Source organism: Galleria mellonella, unplaced genomic scaffold, assembly GCF_026898425.1.
Source record: "Galleria mellonella isolate WM207_F2 unplaced genomic scaffold, CSIRO_AGI_GalMel_v1 utg133, whole genome shotgun sequence".
Lineage (NCBI taxonomy): Eukaryota > Metazoa > Arthropoda > Insecta > Lepidoptera > Pyralidae > Galleria > Galleria mellonella.
In genome coordinates, this window is record NW_026441990.1 from 2780468 (window position 1) to 2800992 (window position 20525).

At 29.3% G+C, this 20525-nt stretch overlaps 1 protein-coding gene across 2 annotated transcripts in view; it reads right to left on the bottom strand.

Annotated features, from left to right (window-relative positions):
- Positions 1-3420: 3420 nt before the first annotated feature.
- LOC113511243 (uncharacterized) overlaps positions 3421-20525 on the bottom strand; it is a 128622-nt gene continuing 111517 nt past the window's right edge. Inside the window, exons 6-9 of one of the 2 annotated variants that reach the window (XM_052903221.1) lie at positions 12587-12678; positions 8771-8963; positions 7166-7320; positions 3421-3926 (exon numbers count right to left, since the gene is read on the bottom strand). In XM_052903221.1, coding sequence (XP_052759181.1) covers positions 3795-3926; positions 7166-7320; positions 8771-8963; positions 12587-12678 — 572 coding nt within the window. In that variant the 3' untranslated portion in view covers positions 3421-3794. The remainder of the gene's footprint in view (positions 3927-7165; positions 7321-8770; positions 8964-12586; positions 12679-20525) is intronic. The other variant, XM_052903220.1, reaches the window with a different exon arrangement.

Sequence of the window (20525 nt, forward strand, 5' to 3'; positions counted from 1 at the left end):
GAATCGTAATTAGTGTATTTTAATTAACCGTTTCCATAAAATACATGTAACAAAACATAATAATTACATACGATATGTAATGTACCATGAATTTTAATGGAAGCGACTGTCGCATAAACAATAGTCATGTTGTTATACACTTTGGTATGAATATTCTTACCTAGCATAAAATGAATAAAACTTAGCAGAAACCTTCCGCATTTAAAACATGATGTACCTACTTGTTTTAATGTACCACAAAAAATAATGCAGCGACTTAACTCGTGGATATATTGAAAGGTCTTTTAACTTTTTTTAACATTCAAATAAATTTTCATATTTCTTAAGTAAATAAACGTAATATGTCTTTTAATTTTTTTTATAAACATAGACACTCACACGCACACATGCGCGTACACGCGCTAGCACACACACGCACATACATATAAAGATCAATAAATAAACATTAAATCCTCATTATTTATTACTCGTTCAGAAAAAATAAGATATTCATGACCAACATTTCTATAAGTAAACATTTGATATTTATTTTATTTTAATAAAATACTTTGGAAGAACGTTTTTCATAGACAAAAGTTACAGATGCAAATTCACATTATCACACAACAAGTTCAGTAGGTACACAATACACCATTTTTAAAATACTTTAAAGCTCGATCTCCCCATTTCGGGATAATTAGAGTCCACGCAGTCCAATTATATTTAAAAAAAAAAAGAATACCATGTTCGATATCCAGATATAATGGTATATCGGAGGCCTTATAACCTTTTTTTCGTATGTTTTAAAATTATTTAACAACTTAAAGCATCGTCACATTATTTACGAGCTCGTATGTGGAATTATTAATTAAAAAAAGAAATGCGCACAGACCCTAATACCTTTTATTCCTATCTAAAACTTAGAAACTCTCTCTCATTAGTAGTAGTAGGTACAAGTTTAGAGAACTATTGAAAAAAAAGAAAAAAATTATAAAAAAAAATAATTATTAACTAAATCAAATCCTTACAGTAAAGATATAAAAAGTTAAACGTAATGTACGTTTTGTTCTACACTAATTAGTACTTAATTATAATTAAAAAAAAAATCAGCGTTATAAATGACAAAATAGTTTTCATTTCAAATTAAAAATATTCCTCAACAGCATTTTAATTTAAAATGTAAACTAGTTGAAACTGTTTGAAAAAATAAGGTAAATGGTTACATATAAAATACAGAAAACAATTTGCTTGTAAAAGTCATAGAAAGTCGCTTAGAAAAATATAATGTATGTCTAATAGTAACACGTATTTATTGATACATTTAATACCTTATATATTTAATTTATTCACTAAACAAGCGTATTACTTTGTTATATAATATAATTTTTCTCATATAATACTGCCATTCACTTTTTAATTCTATGTAAATAAAATGTTGATAGGAAACCAAAATGTAGAAAAGATGGACAAGTTCCAACAGATTTTTCAACCTAATAATTCCGTAAGAAAATATTACTAATAAGAAAAGAAAATAAATAAAGAAAGAAACTTATATATGTTTTTTTACTACTATTTCTTACTATCTATACTAATATATAAAGTGGAAGAGTTTGTTTGTTTATTTTGTTTGAATGCGCTAACCTTTGGAAATAACAATTGGATTTGAAAAATTATTGTTGCATGGCAAAGCCGCGGGATACAACTACTTAATGATACTGGTATTAATTATTACTGACAGGGTAAAAGTGACGTAAAATTAATTTACCAAGTAAAAGATTACATCGTAACATGAAATTTATTATACCAAATGTCATTTAATATCAAGTTCAATATAATGCATTTTTTATGCTGAGCTTGCGAGTTCCTTATCTATTTAAAAAATAAATAAAGTTGATGAAAATCTACACAAAGAAATATAAAGTTTTGTCTACTATTATCAGTATCTACTTCTGAATACCCCGTTAGGGATTACAGTCATAAACATATTTATGTTTATCCACAACAATAAAACTTATTAATGTTTACAGCTGTCGTGAACGGAAAATATGTATACAATATCTGGAAATCCACATATTCACAGAATCAGCTAAAAAATTACCTGAATTTATCCGAATAATATTATAATCTTTCTAATATTTTGTAACTTGTCAATATCCATTTATGTCTGTACTGGGTATTTCAAAACAAATAGATTGCAATTTATTTGTGTTAACATTCGCAGTTTGGGTGCTGAAAGGTTAACACTAGGCTACGAGTAGCGTTCTAACAATTTGCCTGAAGATGCCTTGTTTAGAAGTGAAACACGTATCGCAAAACGTGCGTGAACAAAATAGCAGTCGGAGATTGATGGTTAATATGGAAGATTGTGGAACTTCTGGTAGTAATAGTTGTGGTCAATCTTCGAGTGTACGTAGTCACACACATATTAATGGTAGCGGAATTAAATAATTCGAATACAACTAATATAAATTCTAAATAACCAATGCCTAGATGTGCATGAAGTGAGGTGCAAGGCGAACTTGACAGCTGGATGCGCGGTATTAATATGGGAAACCATAGATAACATCTGCGGTCCTTGAGAAAATCAAAATTTTTGGCATTCATGTTAAAAATCGATTTTGAGTTACAAATTTTACAACGCAAATTATTACAAATTACAAATTATTTTTCTTTCTTTTCATTTCACCATTTAAAATACGGTACTTCGAAAACGTATGTGTGTGTTTTTAATAAACTCTCTAAAACAAATAACATAAAAAATAACTCGTCCTTTTAACAATCAAGTAGTTTAGTAAAAATGTTATAAAAAGTTGTAGTTTACTTTAGACTCTTGTAACTCAATAAGTTTTTACGAATAGATTACGAATTTACATTGAAAATGTTATAATATGTGTATATAGAAATATTATTTGCTTCAATAATTTGTGTTATGCTTGGTTAACGCAGAGCTTCACGTGAACAGATGAAAGAGGTGTGTTCAATCCTCACTTGAATTGAATCGACATAAAAGGAAAATGTTCAAAACAAATTAATACAGATTTGAATAAATATTTTGTTTTCATAAATGTCTAATTTAAAAAATCCTTATGTTATAAAGAAAAACGTTATTTTAAACATTACATAATATAAAATAAATAAAAATATCTAAAACAAGATGAAATGTGTCGTAGTAGTAATATTTACTAAAATATCTAAATTAAACTAAATCAATAAACAAATTTAAATGAAACAACATTGTATTAAATTATTAGATAATAAATTAACATATTTTTGAATAACGAATACCCAGTTATTATGGAGAATAACGCCATTTAGAATCTGTTTATTTTATGTTAATTTCATTTTAAGTTTATATAATAAATCCAAGTTATTTGAATACATAAATTTAAGATTTGGTTTTATAAGTACGAACCTAAAATCACAAATTTTTTTAATATACAAACTCAAAATTATGAATTAATGCACGAATAACCAAGACTTTTTTTAATATACATATTAAATAAATTTTTAGTAAATTAATAAAAAAAATGTATGTGATCAATAATTTAAAGTTTTTTTGTCTCACAAACGTAAACCTCATTGTTTCAAACATGTATCATTTCTATCAGTAATTCTTTGTCAATTTTATATATATATATATATATATATATATATATATCTTTATTTTTTGTAAACCATGTTAAAACTATAATCTCAACTTATTTTCTAAAAATAGTTACTTACCTAATTGTTTTCAAGTCATAGTACCTGAATTATATTCAGAAATATTAAATAACAGCAGTCACATCGATGAAGAGTACCAGGAATACAGAAGATTACAGGACGTGTAAGTTTTCACAGGACTTCGACTTTGAAATGTCATTGATGCAAATCTTTTGAAGTATTTCCCGAGCAATGCTGAGAGAGATGTGCGTTCGAGAACTGGCCAGTTTCGACGGTTTCGCCTCCTATTAAAACAAGAAATTGACTTTTTAGGTTGATCTATGTTGATCACTATTACATAAATATACATAATAGATTTCGTCTATATGTATATGCACAAATGGATGCACGATATTTCATATAAAGAATATTCTTGTAACTGTAGCGATTAGAAATTTGCAAATAAGAATATTTCAATACATTTAATTGCAAAAGTTGTCAGATTGTTAGAAATTAGTTTAAAATTTATTTAAGTACGCTCTGCTATATTTTTATTTTGACTCTAATTGTGTAATGTATTACAAAGTTGTTTGTGAACATGGATGTGTCGGCATCCGTATGCCTGTGTATGTGTGTGCGTGCAATTTTAGAATGGCATCCTCGCTATTTAATACAAACGACCGACGGGACACGCCAATTTATTAAATTTTACACTATTTTTGAATTTGCATAAAAATATTAGTAGAAGTCTATGATTTTGTGAGATTTTAAATTATTTTATGTATTTTGCTTGATATTTTATTTCGTCGAAAAAAGTGTAAGTTCTTTATTGTATTTTTTTTATATAATCAGCATTTAAATATAACTCGCCAGATAATTTGTCAGACCCCTCCCTAATTTTATGCTTGCGTAATTAATGACGCACCTTTCGCGACAGATGTTTCCTGCTATATATAAAATAATTACAATGTAAACAATTTCATTCGAAAAGGTAGGTACTCCATCTATTTTTTAAATGAAACGAGAAAAATGACAAATACAAAATATTTTAGACATGGGAATTAACTTCCCATGTCTAGGCTCTCGTAAAGTTTAAAATTTTTAAAAGACACTTGGAGAAATTTCGAATAAATAAATAAATTTTTATAACGTTATAATTTATATATCTATTTTAAATTTACGTATCACGATCCCTATCCATTTATACACTTTTTCTACCAAAAAACAGACATTGAAATTTTATTTCAATAAATTATCAGAAACACTATGTTAATATAAAAAAATAAAACTACTAAAGATTATATTTGTTGAAAACTATATAGAATAAATTGGGAAAAAAAGCATGTATTGTATACCCAAATTAAACGTAACAATTAATTTAATCACAGGAAATTTGGGGATAAACGTGGCTTGTTTTCAATTTACGCGATCCAATTAAAACTGTGAAGAAGCAAACAATTATCTTTTCAACATAAACACCTAAATTCACGCTTCGTTACGTGCGGGTGGGGTAATGAAATGCGATACGTGAATATCGACGTACGTTTATTGACCGAACAACAATACAAACAGATCCTAATTAACGCGTCGCAATAAGCTGTTTATTTATTTTTCCATGGATGATTATAAACTATTATAATAAATACAATACCAACGTATTTTCATATGTAAATATCTAATATAATAATTAGGGGGAAAGGGATTGTTAGTAATGGAGACTGAGAATCCCATTGCTAGCAATATACCTAACCAGGTCGACCTCCTCGCGGTTCCCCCTGGAAACTATAATGGTTAATTCCTGATGAATTCATCATGATGGGCTAACTGGCCTGTTTTCATTCTTATCTATCACCCTTCACTGGTGCTCCGCCAGCGTATCCCGTTAGCGCAGGCGGGGTTATCATACCATTATCACCCAAAAAAAAAATAATAATAATTAATTGAATTTAATATCTACCTTCTAAGAATATTTAATAATTAAACCAATATTAAATCAGAGGGAGACTTTGTACATAAGTCTTTTGTTTGGGCACCTCAGTCCCATTCGTGTTTCTATCGTTAAGCAGTTCTGTTTGCATGGCTGTGTTTCGAAAGGTGAGATATGGTAGTGAATTTACAGGGTACAGAGGAAGAAACAACTTAGTCTTCAGGAATGGCAACGCATGGGGGGTATCATGGGCACAACAGTATACTCTGTTATGTCCATGGTACTACTTATGTCTATAGGCGACGGTTACCGCTTTCCATCAGATGGACGGTTAGATTGTTTGTCACTCTAAGTAGCATAAAAAATTAATAACAGAAAAAAAAACGTTTAGATATCTTTACGTTTTGTATCTCAGTAGTGAAGCGTAAATGGCTTCCAAATTTAGAGAAACATCATCATTATTATATCAGCCTTTAAATGTCATAAACATAAGCATCCCCCTTGGGGGAGTTTTTCTAGTAGTTGCCATACTTGGCAGGTGAATAGGTATGTTATTTTCTAGTAACTAAAATATCTACAACCACAAAAAAATATAAAGTTAAAAATAAATTAGTTTTTTTTTTTTATTAGAATTATTTCCATGTCATAATTAAATAACCATTTGCTAAGATATCATAACAAATACATGTTCCACCTAATGGTTTTCCTGTATACGATAACTCTATTTCCCTCGTGTATAATGTTTCGTGTTTGTATAAAAATAATACAAAATGTGCCTTACCCACCCTTTTCTCTATTCCTAAGCGCAAACAAATGTTACAAATTTCCCCATTTATCGTTATATTTTTTTTATCCTTATTACACATTTCACCATTAGTCGCTACATCGAGACAAACAAATCGATAACCGTGTAGTATCTTGTTACTAAATTGAAATATTATTTCTTTTTCTTGTATTAAAATGATTTGCACAGATAAAATAATATAAATATATGTATATGTATTATTTAAATTTAAAATTAACTTTATTTAAATAGAATTATACAAAGGTTCATTTAAATTTATTGATACATAAATGTAGTTTTTAAAAGTTATCTATTGAAAAAGAACGATAAGAAAATTAAACTATTTATATAGTTAGTTGGCATCTTAGATTATGTAAAGTGTTTCCATACAAATGCTGCAAGAAAAGCGGGTCAACTTTGTCATACAGTTTTGCGTGATAAATAGTTACGACTGTTTCCTTTATAACTTCTATATTTATTTTGTCTTATAATTTGTACACCTTTTAATTGCGTAAAAACTCGTTTTATTTATTAAATAATTAAATATAGATACGTCAAGTCAATCTATATAATCTAAGACTATATTTTATATATATATAGCACATATAAAAAAGGAAAGAAAAGAGGAAGAAGTAGATTATTATTATGCCATTCCTGAGGGCTAAGATATTATGCCCATTTTTATTTTTTATTATTATTAATATTAATTATTTAGTTTCACTGGCAGAATACTACGTTAAAAGACTGCTAAGGATTTCAATTTTATTTGTAGGTACATACTGTTTGCTATTACGATGAGAAATATAAATATTATATTTATTAATTTTTCATACCTGTTTCCCAACTTTTTTAGCCTGTTTCTTCTCCCTGCTCTCCTTCAATCGTATCTGTTTAAGAATTCCAACTAGTAGTTCATCCACATTGTGCTGAATACCCGAAGAGGTTTCTATAAACTTGCAGTCTTTTGTTGTCGCCAAAGCTTTTCCCTCTGTTAACAAAAACAATTGTAAAATTCTAGAAGTAACAGAACTACTAGAGGGAGACGAACTAAATCTTTATATAAAATTTGTCTGCTTGGAAACCCCTGTCCCATTCGTGTTTCTGATGTGAAACAGTTGTGTTTGCATGGCTTTGTTTCGGTTTGAAGGGTGGAATATGGTAACAAAATAACAATGAATAGAGGCATAACACCTTAGTCCTCAGGAATGGCAACGCATTAAGGGTATCATGAGCAACGCAGTATACTCTGTTGTGTCCATAATACTGTTCACGTCTGTAGGTGATAGTTACCACTTTTCACCAGGTGGGTCGTCAGCTTATTTGCCAATTTTAGTTGCATAAAAAAACTGATTCTAAAAGTTCTTTGTCTAGTATAAATGTCTAGATCATATACATATAGATAGGACTCAAAAATGTTTCATAAAATAGTTTTTTTATAGTGAGTGAGGGTGTACAAAAATTTGACGCTATTATCATCGATCTTGCAATGAGATTACGACTACGGGAACATTACTCATTAATGATGAATACTTGTCTTACTCTTGCCAAATTAGCCTTATGGACTTTGTACAAAAGTCGATTGCTTGGGTACCTCTGTCCCATTCGTGTTTCTACCGCGAAGCAGTTGTGTTTGCATGGCTGTGTTTCGGTTTGAAGGGTGGGATATGGCGTGAATTTACTGGGTACAGAGGAATAACACCTGAGTCCTCAAGAATGTCAACGCATGGGGGGTATCATGGGCAAAACAGTACACTCTGTTATGTCCATGGTACTGCTCATGTCTATAGGCGACGGTTACCAGTTTCCATCAGGTGGGCCGTCAGCTTGTTTGCAATTCTAAGTTGTATAAAAAAATGGTCCATCTGTAACACTATTTTATCAGTTATATACTGTTTTCTTATCAAGATAGCCAAGCCGGATTAAGTGAGTACCCATTTTTATCATAAACTACGAGTTAGAAATTTTTTACTTGCTAATTAGGAATGCATTCTGTACACTACGTATTCTTGATACTATTATGCCCTCATCAAATTGTCTTTATTGCACACATTTATCAATTCTGCCAATTAGGAACTGTTTTCATGTCAAATAGGAGAACATTCTACTCACCGCTATCCGATACTTGTCTTGCCCTTGTCAAATCGGCTTTATTGCCAACCTCTGTCACAAATCTACCAGTTATTTTCTACCTTTTTGTAAAGTAATGGAACCCGCTTTGCCTTTACCTAGTTGATCTCATTACCCAATAGAAAGCAATATATAGTATAGTAAATAGAATTGAAGACTATTATTACGACAAGTAGAGTGCTCCCCACTTTACCATTCTTCAATCATTAATCATTACTTGTCTTGTCCTTTTCAAGTCGATTATTGCCTACCAGTAATTATAATTCTGGTAGTTAAAGATTACTTGCTAAGTAGAAAAGACTTCTACTCACCATTGGTCGATACTTGTCTTGCTCTTGCCAAATCAGCCTTATTGCCCACCAATACCACGGTCCTATCGGCTATGAACTGTTCTTTTGCCAAGTAGGAGAGCAGCTCACCGGCTCTGAGGAACGAACTCTTGGCCACCACGGAGTATACCACGACGCATGCGTGCGGCTCATACGTTGATAGACAATTTTCCACCTATTCGAATAAAAAGATAAATGTGAGTCAAGTACTTTTACAAATACGATAATTATTGAATAATGGTGGAATTACTATTTACATTAATATAAATTCATCAACTCGTGTTTCCTTGCATTGTTTTTATATATTCTTTATTGCACTTAAACAATACATGCGACGATTAGTTTAAAAACTTGTTAGCAAGGGAGGACTTATTTCTGAAAGAGATCTCTTCCAGCCAACCCAGTGTATTTATAAAGAAAATAATTTAATTTGGGTAATTTTGCTTTTGTATGCTTGCATGGCTGTTTAATTTAAAGGGTGGGATATGGTAACAAAATATTGTAGTCCAAGTTAATAACACGCATGAGGATTATCATGGAAGTGAAAAAGTTTTCTGTAATGTTCATGCTGCTATTTAATAGATTCATGTAGATGATTATATACACAATTACATAAAATTATATAAAACTGTACTAAAATATCTACTGAATTACTCGTAGGTATTGTTTTGCGGAAGTCCATATCACTGGTTAGTCGATTTTACAATTATTTTTTTAAATTACACTGTCATTAGTGTGTGTGCGGCTGCCAACACTCGAAGATTGACTATTCATATTACCAGATGTTCTACAACCTTCCATATTAGCCATCAATTTATCTACTAAGTCACAGTAAACTACAATCAATAGATAAAAAAAAATTAAACATTTTTATGCAACATAGAATGGCAAATAAGCCGACGGCCCACCTGATGGAAAGCGGTAACCGTCGCCTATAGACATGAGCAGTACCATAGACATAACAGAGTATACTGATTCCATAAAGGCCAAAGTTTGACTAATAATAATACTACCTATCATACTCTCAAAACTTCAGCTCGTAATTCGATATGTTATATCTATATCCGTATTTGCTGATCTCAATAGTACAGGTACATACGGCACCTCGCAAATACCAGGATCTCGCGGGATTGGAAACATCGATACCGCAAATTCCGGGATTACATGTAACCTGTGGGTTTGGATGCCTTGTCTATGTACTTATCAAGTACAATGCATATAAATCAGAGATCTATTTATAGGCAAATTTATATTGACAATCTTGGTATTATGAGCTATTCAATACTTGTGTATTAAGGCAGTTCTCAATTTCTAGTTATTGTATACCTGTACATTACATATATATACATATATATGTATCATCATCATTATTTCAGCCATTATCCGTCCTCTGCTGGACATAAGCCTCCCCATAGACTGTCATAAAGAACGGTTCTGAGCCACCTGCATTCACTGACTCCCTGCAATGCATTTCAGGTCATCACTCCATCTAGTGGGGGTTTGTCCAACACTGCGTTTGCCCATACGAAGTCACCACTCAAGAACCTTTTTATATATAATGTATATATGTGTATTGGTATTTAATTTTTGATTACTGTAATAATTTCTAACTAGTTATCTATTAAGGAGTGTAACCAACAAACTGTCATGTATTAATATGATTTGGTGAATTAATATAATATGTTGAAAAAGTTTATTTTGTGGATAAATAAATAAAAAATAATAAGTGTTATTTATTTATTTACTAGTCTTTACCCCCCCCCCCCCCCCCAACTTTATTTGTATCACTGAGATAAATTCATCATCATCTTATCAACCTTTAACTGTCTATTACTGAACATAAGCCTCCCCCTTGGGGCGTATGACAGTAGTTGCCACGCTTGGGAGGCGGTTTGACAAACGCAGTTAGGCTTTAGAGATGTTTAAGAGGAACACTGCTGCCCATCCCTCGCCTTCATTTAGTCGGCTCTTATGAAATTCATGGGAAAGGAAGGGATGGCCTGATCTATGCCGAGATCACACGGAAAACCGAGATAAATTAATTAAGTGGAAAAAATATTAGCCTACATTATTTTCCACATACGTTTATACCAAATTTCATGATGCTTGAATGAGTTATCAAAATTTTTTTTTATACAACTTAGAATGGCAAACAAGCTAACGGCCCACCTGATGGAAAGTGGTAATCGTCGCCTATAGACATGAGCAGTACCATGGACATAACAGATTATACTGTTTCACCCATGATACCCCCATGCGTTGCCATTCCTGAGGACTCAGGTGTTATTCTTCTGTACCCTGTAAATTCACGCCATATCCAATCCTTCAAATCGAAACACAGCCATGTAAACACAACTGCTTCACGGTAGAAACACGAATGGGACTGAGGTACCCAAGCAATCGACTTTTGTACAAAGTCTCATTATTTAAATAATTTAACAAATAAAGTAACATAATTTCATATCTATTTTTCATCTCGTTTCACATAGTTCGAGATTAAATGACGCTGTGTACCATCTCAGGGCAATTTATTTGTTATGATTAATATAAGGTTTGTCAAAAATGGAGTTGGCGGAGTCACTGAACAGGAAAGTATTTCGCTGGGTAAACATCGAAAGACGCGACATTGTAAATACCCTTTTTGTGTGAAGGATTATAAAGAATAAAAGGAAAAACATTGCTTTCAGCTAATTAAATTATCGAGCCGTATGTTAAATAACCACATGAATATAAGCTTTAATAAGATGAATGTCTGATATTTAAAATATAATGAGGATTTTTATGTTTATTGTGTACCAAAATATATATATTACAAGAAAAAATTACAGTCACAAATATATATTTATTGTAATGAAATGAAATAAAATATTTATTTTGCTTTAAACAAACATTTAACATAATAAAGGCCATGTGACAGAACTTTTTGGCATCTGTTCAATTGTCTTAAAATTGTAAGTATGAAAATGTAATGTATTAATTACATAAGAATATAAGTTTATACTAATGTTTGTGATTATTAAGATTAAAGAAAAAATAAACAAATTTAAATGAAACAAATAAATTTGTGTAAGTACATATTCAATATCGTCAAATTAAATTTATAATTACATTAATATTGTTAATAATTACATTCTCTATGTTATTCCATTAGCAAATTATAATTCATGTCAAGTCTTAATGTATTATTATCAATAATTATATCAACTATTTTTGGGAAGTGAAGGTATAATATTAGACTTAGTGAGACTCTAAGAGCTATAGATGAAGCCGGTTTTTAAATATTTTATTGTAATTTCTTTTATTATAGGTACATAGAATGGTAAACAAACAGATGACCCACCAGATGGAAAGTTCTATAAATAAATCTGAAAATATGAAAAATTATATTCTTCGTTCCGGACGACTATGGTGTTATGTCTCCATACTCATTAATTTCACTGCCATATCTTCATACTTAAATACAACCATGTTGCTTTATGAAAGCAATATGGGTAAATACATTAAAAACAAATACAGTTCTTTAAATATATAATATTAAAGATTTTTTATTATTAGGGAGGCAAACGAGCAGACAGTCCACCAGATATGAGAAAGAGGCTACTTTCGCCCATGAACATCTGCAATACGATAGGAGTTGCTTGTGCGTTGCTGACCTTTTAAATATATTCTAATTTGAAATGGCAAACAAAGAAAATTCTCACCATGATGATAAATGGTAACTGTCGCTTATAGACATGGATAGCATGTTGATTATTTATGCCTCAAAATCGCAAGTTTTTTTTTTATTTCAATACTAACCGACATTTCAGTGCTGGGGTGGTCAATAAATATTAATTCAGATTCTTCGCCATCAAGGAGCACCGACACCGATTTCTCGCCAAACTCGTCATCTGTAACAATGTGATATCCCTTTAGCAATTCATTTGCTATCTGTAGAGAATTATTCGAAGAGTATATCTACCAACCAAAGTCACAGACCAGACATCGAATGAAATAGATGTCGCAACTACATTTTAGTTTTCGAGTCCATTTAGGTCCTAAATTAGACGCAATGAAACGTTAATTTCGATTCGGAATTTCAATATAGAATGTATATAGTAAAATTTTATAGAATTGACAAAAATACCTTTACAGATGGTAATTTTAGAAGAGAAAGTGTTTGTTATTAGTAGAGTCAATTCTGAAGCAACATTCGCTGTCTGCATCTATTAAATTAAAATTCCAATTTGACATTCTCAAGACCAGTGCAAATAAATTTTTAGTAGTACTGAGTCAGAATTGTTTTATATTTAATACTTGATGGCAATATACGTAGTAAAATTAATATAATTTCTATATAAGTATAGGGAATTGCACTTCTGAATCAAACTTATAAATAACTTTTATAATAACAAGCAAGTTTAACTTAGTTTAGCTTAATTTTCTCATAAAAAAGTATTACTTGTGTCGTGTATCTGTATGTATATCTGTGGTTTCAGCGGTAGTACTTATGGAACTGCGCATTCCATGGAACATGGGTCGAAATAGGAAAATAATTTATTAACCCTTTACACAAACCAAGCGGTCACGTGATGGATTTATTAGGGCGAGTATTCATTAAGAGAAATCGCGTGCACTGCGATTAGGAACGGACATTACATTGATAAATATACTAAGATGTAATGTAAATATTACAAATATATACAAATAATCTATTCTAATATAATAACGCGTTAATCTTTATAATTGTCAGTTGGATTAGAATTTTTATAGTTTCATAAATATTAATATATCATGACACTGGTTTCTGATTGGTAGATATAATGCATCAGTCTATTTCTATTAATGTAATTTTATTACATATTACGTTTGGTTTTTTAATTTGTAATATAATAATAATTTATTATAGAAGGGGTGCTATATCTTTCAGTTCATTCAAACACAAGTAAATGAACTACATTATACTTATCGACGTTATATTATTTTATTTAAATGCTATCCAAAGTTAATCCTCCTCAAAGTTTTATATAAAAGAAAATATTCTAGTATTATCAAGCCCACATAAATATTAACATTCATCTACAGTGTAAGTACCTATAAGTATGCTACACTGTGTGATTTAAAAGTGTAATTTTTTACTCGTACACATACCTGAAAAAAGCACGATAATTAAACATTCAGAGTAAACAAAAAAGCGATGATTGTCAGGTGAAATTGTAATAAAAAAAACAATGAACATAGAATAGTATAAAAATCATTATATTCACATTTTCTAATAATAAAATATTAAGAAATAAATTGTTTAAAAAATTACAATAAAAATAAAATTTAATAAGATAAATAAAATAAGATAATTTTGCAAGAACTGATGCATTAATTATGCAATCATAAAACGTTTATATATTTATATTTCACCAGTCTATGGCAAGAATTATAAATTATATATACTTAAGATTTGATTTTTGTTGTGTGTTTATATATTTGTAATGGATAAACTCAAACTTTCCAACTAATTTTATATATTCTTTCACTTATAGAAAGCTATATCATCATCGAGTAACATAAGCTATATATTTTTTAAATACAAATCTCTATGAGAATTACAATAATGGAACCCAAAAATTTTTCCATTAAAGCTAATATAAAATACTAATTTCACTTTTTATATATTTACCTGTACAAAGCCAGAGCAATCGCTAGTCTTGAATAAATACGATATATTGAATAATAATATGATGGTTTCAAACATACTTATTTAAGTAAGCAATAAAAGATTTGGTCTGCAAATATGGACCTTTTACTATGTATACTCTCTATACGCATAAATAACATAGAACACGATGCGTGAAAGCATTGGGTAAGAATTTGTAAACATTACCTTCCCTTCCAACTAAGAATGTACCAAAAATTTAACCCACACTTAAGTATTTGTATAAAGCCATAGAGAGACACACGTCTACACAAATGTAAGTGTCTTTACTTATTAGGAGTGGGTAATATATAAAAATATTTATATATCTTTTCACTGAAGTCAATTTATTTGATGCACAAACAAACCTGGTTTTTCGAAATATATTTTTATTAAATCATTTCGAGGAGGTATCATAAATCTATTAAGCTACGTGCGCCGTAAGCTAACTTTGTAATTGGAATATTTACTCCGTCATATATATTTGAGGTAAAGTAATCGATTCGATTCATTGCTGTGTTGTGAATTCTCTTTATAGATATTTTGATAGTCATATATTTTATACTAGTATTGTAGTGCTATTTACATCTGTAGGACAGTAGTTGCTTTCCATCTGGTAAACAATCAGCTTGTTTGTTAATCTATCATAAAAAAACTAACCTAAAATTTAATGACAGTATATAAAAAAAACATTTCTCAAGATACATAGTTAATAAGTGAGTATTTTAAAATTTTCCTTTCGATCGCGCAGTTTACATGAAAGCTAGTAGCTTTTAATAATATTTTGATACCATAATTAATTTTTTCCTTCTTTAATTGTTGTTTGGTTCCGTAAACACTATTAGTGGTTTTAATATATTTATAATTATGCCCTTAGTATACCTACTGTTTCTACTAACCCTCTATACTGGGTCAGAAAACATTGTTAATGTTATATAATTATTTCAAATTATTTACCACGATTTATAAATAAAAGAATTATTACCGCAATAATTCTGATTATATGATTTACTTTTATTTAATATGTATCTAACACTGCTCTTTCAGATATTTCTTTAATTTTTTTGCATTGTTATACAGAATATATTACTGTAATGAATAGACATATTTACTTATTTAAATAAATGTAATATATGTATATTGAAATACACACGAACGAGAAAAGAAAAAAATGCTAATTTTGATTATATGATATATTATTAACATTTATATAAATAAAAATACAAAGATAATAAACAACACTTGTTGATATACTTAGAAATATTATGAAACTTAAAACAAAATTGCGTATATTAAATATAATTATTAATAACATAGATAAAGTAAATAAAAAGTAATCAATAATATAATAGTTAAATAAAAATTAAATATAATTTATTTTGATTAAATGAAGCAACATAAAAAATTTAGTCTAAAGGTAAAATACACCGGCATTCAGAAAAAAAAGCTGTTATGGACAATTAGGTTAATATTACACAATAAAAAAATATATTAATTTTATAAAAATGAAAATTTAAATTAAATCTTTATTTTAATTAATTTTGACTTTGGATTTAAGCTACAATTTTATGTCACTACTACAAACTCATATGTATGATCAGGCAAAGAAAAACAAGTCATAAATGCAGGTTCGGCTAAGGCAAACTTATTTGGACACATATTAGGGGTATCACGATGAACTTACCGCGTTTTGCTTCGCCAATTGTGAGCAAGCAAAAAGAAGTTTTGTTATTTACAAAAGAGTTAGCGTTAGCCAGCCACACAGAAGTTATTTTAAGGGTGCTTATTCACCAAGAGTATTAACGTGTAATGTTACAACTCAAAATGTATATTACATCAAATATACTAAAATACAACATTATTGTTACATGGCATAATACATGCTCGTGTAATGTATAATCCATTTCAATAGAACTTAATGAAAAGATAACTAAATGAAATTAATGTCAAATTTAAACATTAACACAATTAATCAATGTATTATTTAATTTCTATCACTGCAAAGTATCTTATTGTTTGATCGATTGTTATTTTTTTATATTTTCATTAAGCCATATTGAAACGAATTATAACATATAATTATGTAACATTACATGAGCCTACTCCGATGAGTACACACCTTTATATCACGGGCGTATGCGTAGGCGATAGCGAAATATTAAATATTACATAGAATTCAATCAGCTTTTTGCAATCAAATCTCTTTAAGTCATTTTCAACACCAATTAGTTAATTTATTTTAAACATATTTTATTATAAATTTAATAGATCAACGAAATATATAATTCCTTACCATTTAAACTTTAACCTTCAATATTTTATGTGAAAACAAATTAACTGTTTGCCATTTATGCAAAATTCATTCGCTCCCACCTCCGCTCTGCTTTTACTAATTCAAAGCTTACACTAACAGCCCGAAGCGTTTTGAAGTAACTTCATTCCATTTGTATTTATAATTAGAACTAGTTTTATACTGTTACAAGAAGTACCAATTTTACCATTTGACTTTATTATATTTATTATAAACAAAAGCTTATGTTATGAGTACAGTAAGAGAACAAAAATATATATTTATATAGAGTAATAATGCAACCAAAATCGTCAACGATAGGGTAATTAATTATATAGGTAAATTTGTATTAATTAATGTTATACTAAAGAATTATAAAAAAAAAAAAACTTGAGAAAAAAACTGTTACAAGATACAGTTAAGTGATAATAATATTAATTTAAAATAGTTCATTACGTTGCACCGTCAATTATATTTTCTGTTATTCCTGTCTACGGTAGATAACGCCATAATATCATGTTAAGTCCACCATTTTAACTTCCTAGGTGTATTAAAGTTTAATAAATAAATAATATAATAATGTGACTCATAAAAAAAAACTAAATAATCAATCAATTTAAAAGTTACACTTTATTACATAAGTCTAAAAAAAGAAATATATCAAAATGATTTTTTCGAAATAGCTTATTAATTACATACACGTATTTTATATGGTACAAGGCGGACAAAATATATTATAATAATATTACAATTGTACACTGCTGTATTCGCTGACATTGATGCTCCTTTCCACTTTGGGTTTGCTGGAAGAAAACTCTATCAGAGTTAAACTCGCCTTTGTACTTTTGTTTACCTCTGTCATATTTTTATAGCTAATGTGTACAATAAAGTATAAAAAAAATATTTTTCATTTATTCCCTACAACTATGGAATTTCATTAAAATCGGTTCAGTCGTTTAGTCATGAAACTTGATACGTAGATTGATATGGATTTTTTTTTTTACTAAAGTGTATAAAGGTCCATCAAAAAGTTAAACATAGATAACAACAATTAGTTTTCTCTCTCCCTCTCTCTTTGGAATCTCGTAAAATTGGCACTTCTTAATACACGTGGTCTAAAATTAATACTTTGTTTTATAAATAAAAAAAAACTTCTTTTAAAAAATATATTATTTATTTGCTAATTTTATTAAAATTATAGTTACCTTTATTTGCTATAAGACATGCTGTAAGTAGAAGTTGTTCATGCATTTTAAGAAGATTTGAACTACGGACTAGAATACATAAAAACTGGCATAGTAGACCTCTCTCCTCATAAGGAAGAAATATTACTTTATTATAACCATGCTGGCAATTCGGTTTGGTATAGTATGTTTTCCAGTTTTTCCTTCTCTTGCACTAATGTAATTATTATGCTTCGCTCCCTTATTCGCCTCTTATGAAATATTAAAATGAAATGATGGGTGATATTACTAATGAGTCGCTTACTACGTAAGGTATTTGATATCTATAGGTGTTGAAGATGATTCGCCAAGGAATTCTCTGTGTTCTCTCTTCGTTTCCCTTTGTTATTTATTTTTCTGTTGTATGTGTGCTGTTAAGTATGTGTATGTTATGTATATATTTGATTGTGTATATATTATATATATGTATGTGTATGTATGTATATATGTTTGTATATGATAATATTTATATAATAGTGCGCCACCTACCCTTTGTCTTTTTCTCAATGTCCTTTACCCAAAAATTGTCTGGAAAAGATTGCTTAGCGATAAGGCCGCCTTTTGTATCACTTCCCATTAATATTTACTGTATTTGTTATTTCTCTTTTTACTTGGTGCAATAAAGTGTAAATAAATAAATACATAATCTTTAAATATAATAACTCCATACTACAAGAGAATTTAAACATTTTATCCAAGAAACATAAGTAAAAAAAACGACAAAAATTAACAGCGTATCACATTCACCTAATAACGGGCCGCCATGTTATATTGAACTTAAAAATTTCACCATTTTTTATCAATGCTTCGAGAGAGCTCGACTAGTTTGTTACCTGACAGCTCGCATTCAATAGGTCGAGGTGCACAGTCAGGCTCGAATTCGTGACTCATGAATAAGGAATACAAATAGATTCCGAAACAAGTCGAGTTATCTCGATTTAATTAAATGTAAGTTAATCCGGTAGTTATTACATTAAAATATAATCTATGCTTCTTTGGAAAAAATATTCAGGCGCGCTGGTAAAAAAATCCTTTCATTCCATTTTTATTAATATCTTAACAGCAGACTAGTCTCTTTTTAATAACAAAAATTTTAAGTATTTTTTTATAAAAAAAAAACTAAAGAACCGTTAACAGAAAATAAATTAACTATGTTAAAAATATCTAGTTTCTAAATTGGAAACAATTGTTTTTTTATTATTATTATAATGAAATATCTAAAGTTAAAATATTTTTATAAAGAAAATATTAAAATAAAGATAGAAAAAAATGTCAAAATATGAAAACAAAAATCTTACCAAACGTTGTCATTTTAAATATTGATGTAATTTGTGTAACAAGGTAAAATACGAGAAAATACATAAACAGAAAACCAATAACACGAAAGGTATATGGAAACAATATAGAAGTTTTCTCCCAAATAGTCCTGATGACCTGCCCTGACCTGATTTTGGTACGAACAAACAAATCCTTCTTATTACTGGCTGCCAAGGCGATGTGGGTACACTACGTTAATAGTTAATACACCTACATTAATTTTGAGATGAAATAGTTCTTTATCAGAACTTATATATATATATATATATATATATATATATATATATATATATATATATATATATATATATATATATATATATATATATATATATATATACGAGTACATACTATTTTTCGTAGCTAAGTCTCAAACGAACAATCTTAAATGAAAACTTATAGTCAGACAATTTTTTTGATGTCAAAACTACAGTTTTCCTCCATTGATTGTGATATTGGAAAGCAATAGTGAAGTCGTAATTCTAGAATGATGGCTAACTCAACCGTCATACTCGGGAACAGACACTGCTTGTTTGGACTTTGCTGTTAAGGGATCTGGGTACTTTAATTATTTTTAACTGATTTAAAATTTCACTTTAAATTGTATTGTACCAGCCATTAACTATCCACAGCATAGCCTGCCATAAGTTTTGCTAGTAGTAGCCATGCTTGGTAGGCCGGTTGGCTATCGCAGTTTGGCTTTTGGTGATTTTTAAGAGGGACGCTACTGCCCACCCCTTAACCACTTTAAATAATATAAATAAACACTAACAATAATTATAGTCATTGTACTCAAATAAATACACAATTAGTATTTTTTACCCAGCTTCGCCCGCGTGACCGGGATATCTCGATTGAGGTTAAATAATAGCTTGTCAATTTCTATCTCAAGTATCATCTCATCTATATCAAATTTCATGGGGACTGGTAAAACATAAATGAGCTAAGAGGTAATAAAGAAATAGTTTAAGATTTTGTTCTACAAAAAACACCGACTTCAAATATGACAAAACCAGTCTCCGTGACTAATTAGAAGTATATCCTTTCAAATAAACAAAAGACTTTTCCATGTCGGTTTTCCATAATAAATAATAATAAAATAATTTATGCAGCTACAAAAAATAACAATTTTAATGACAACTTTATACATTAAAATAATAATTCTGTGGTAGCAGTTGAAATGGTCTTCACACAGCGTAAGCTGCAGCGTGGTGCTGCAACGCTGATTTTCAGTGGGGC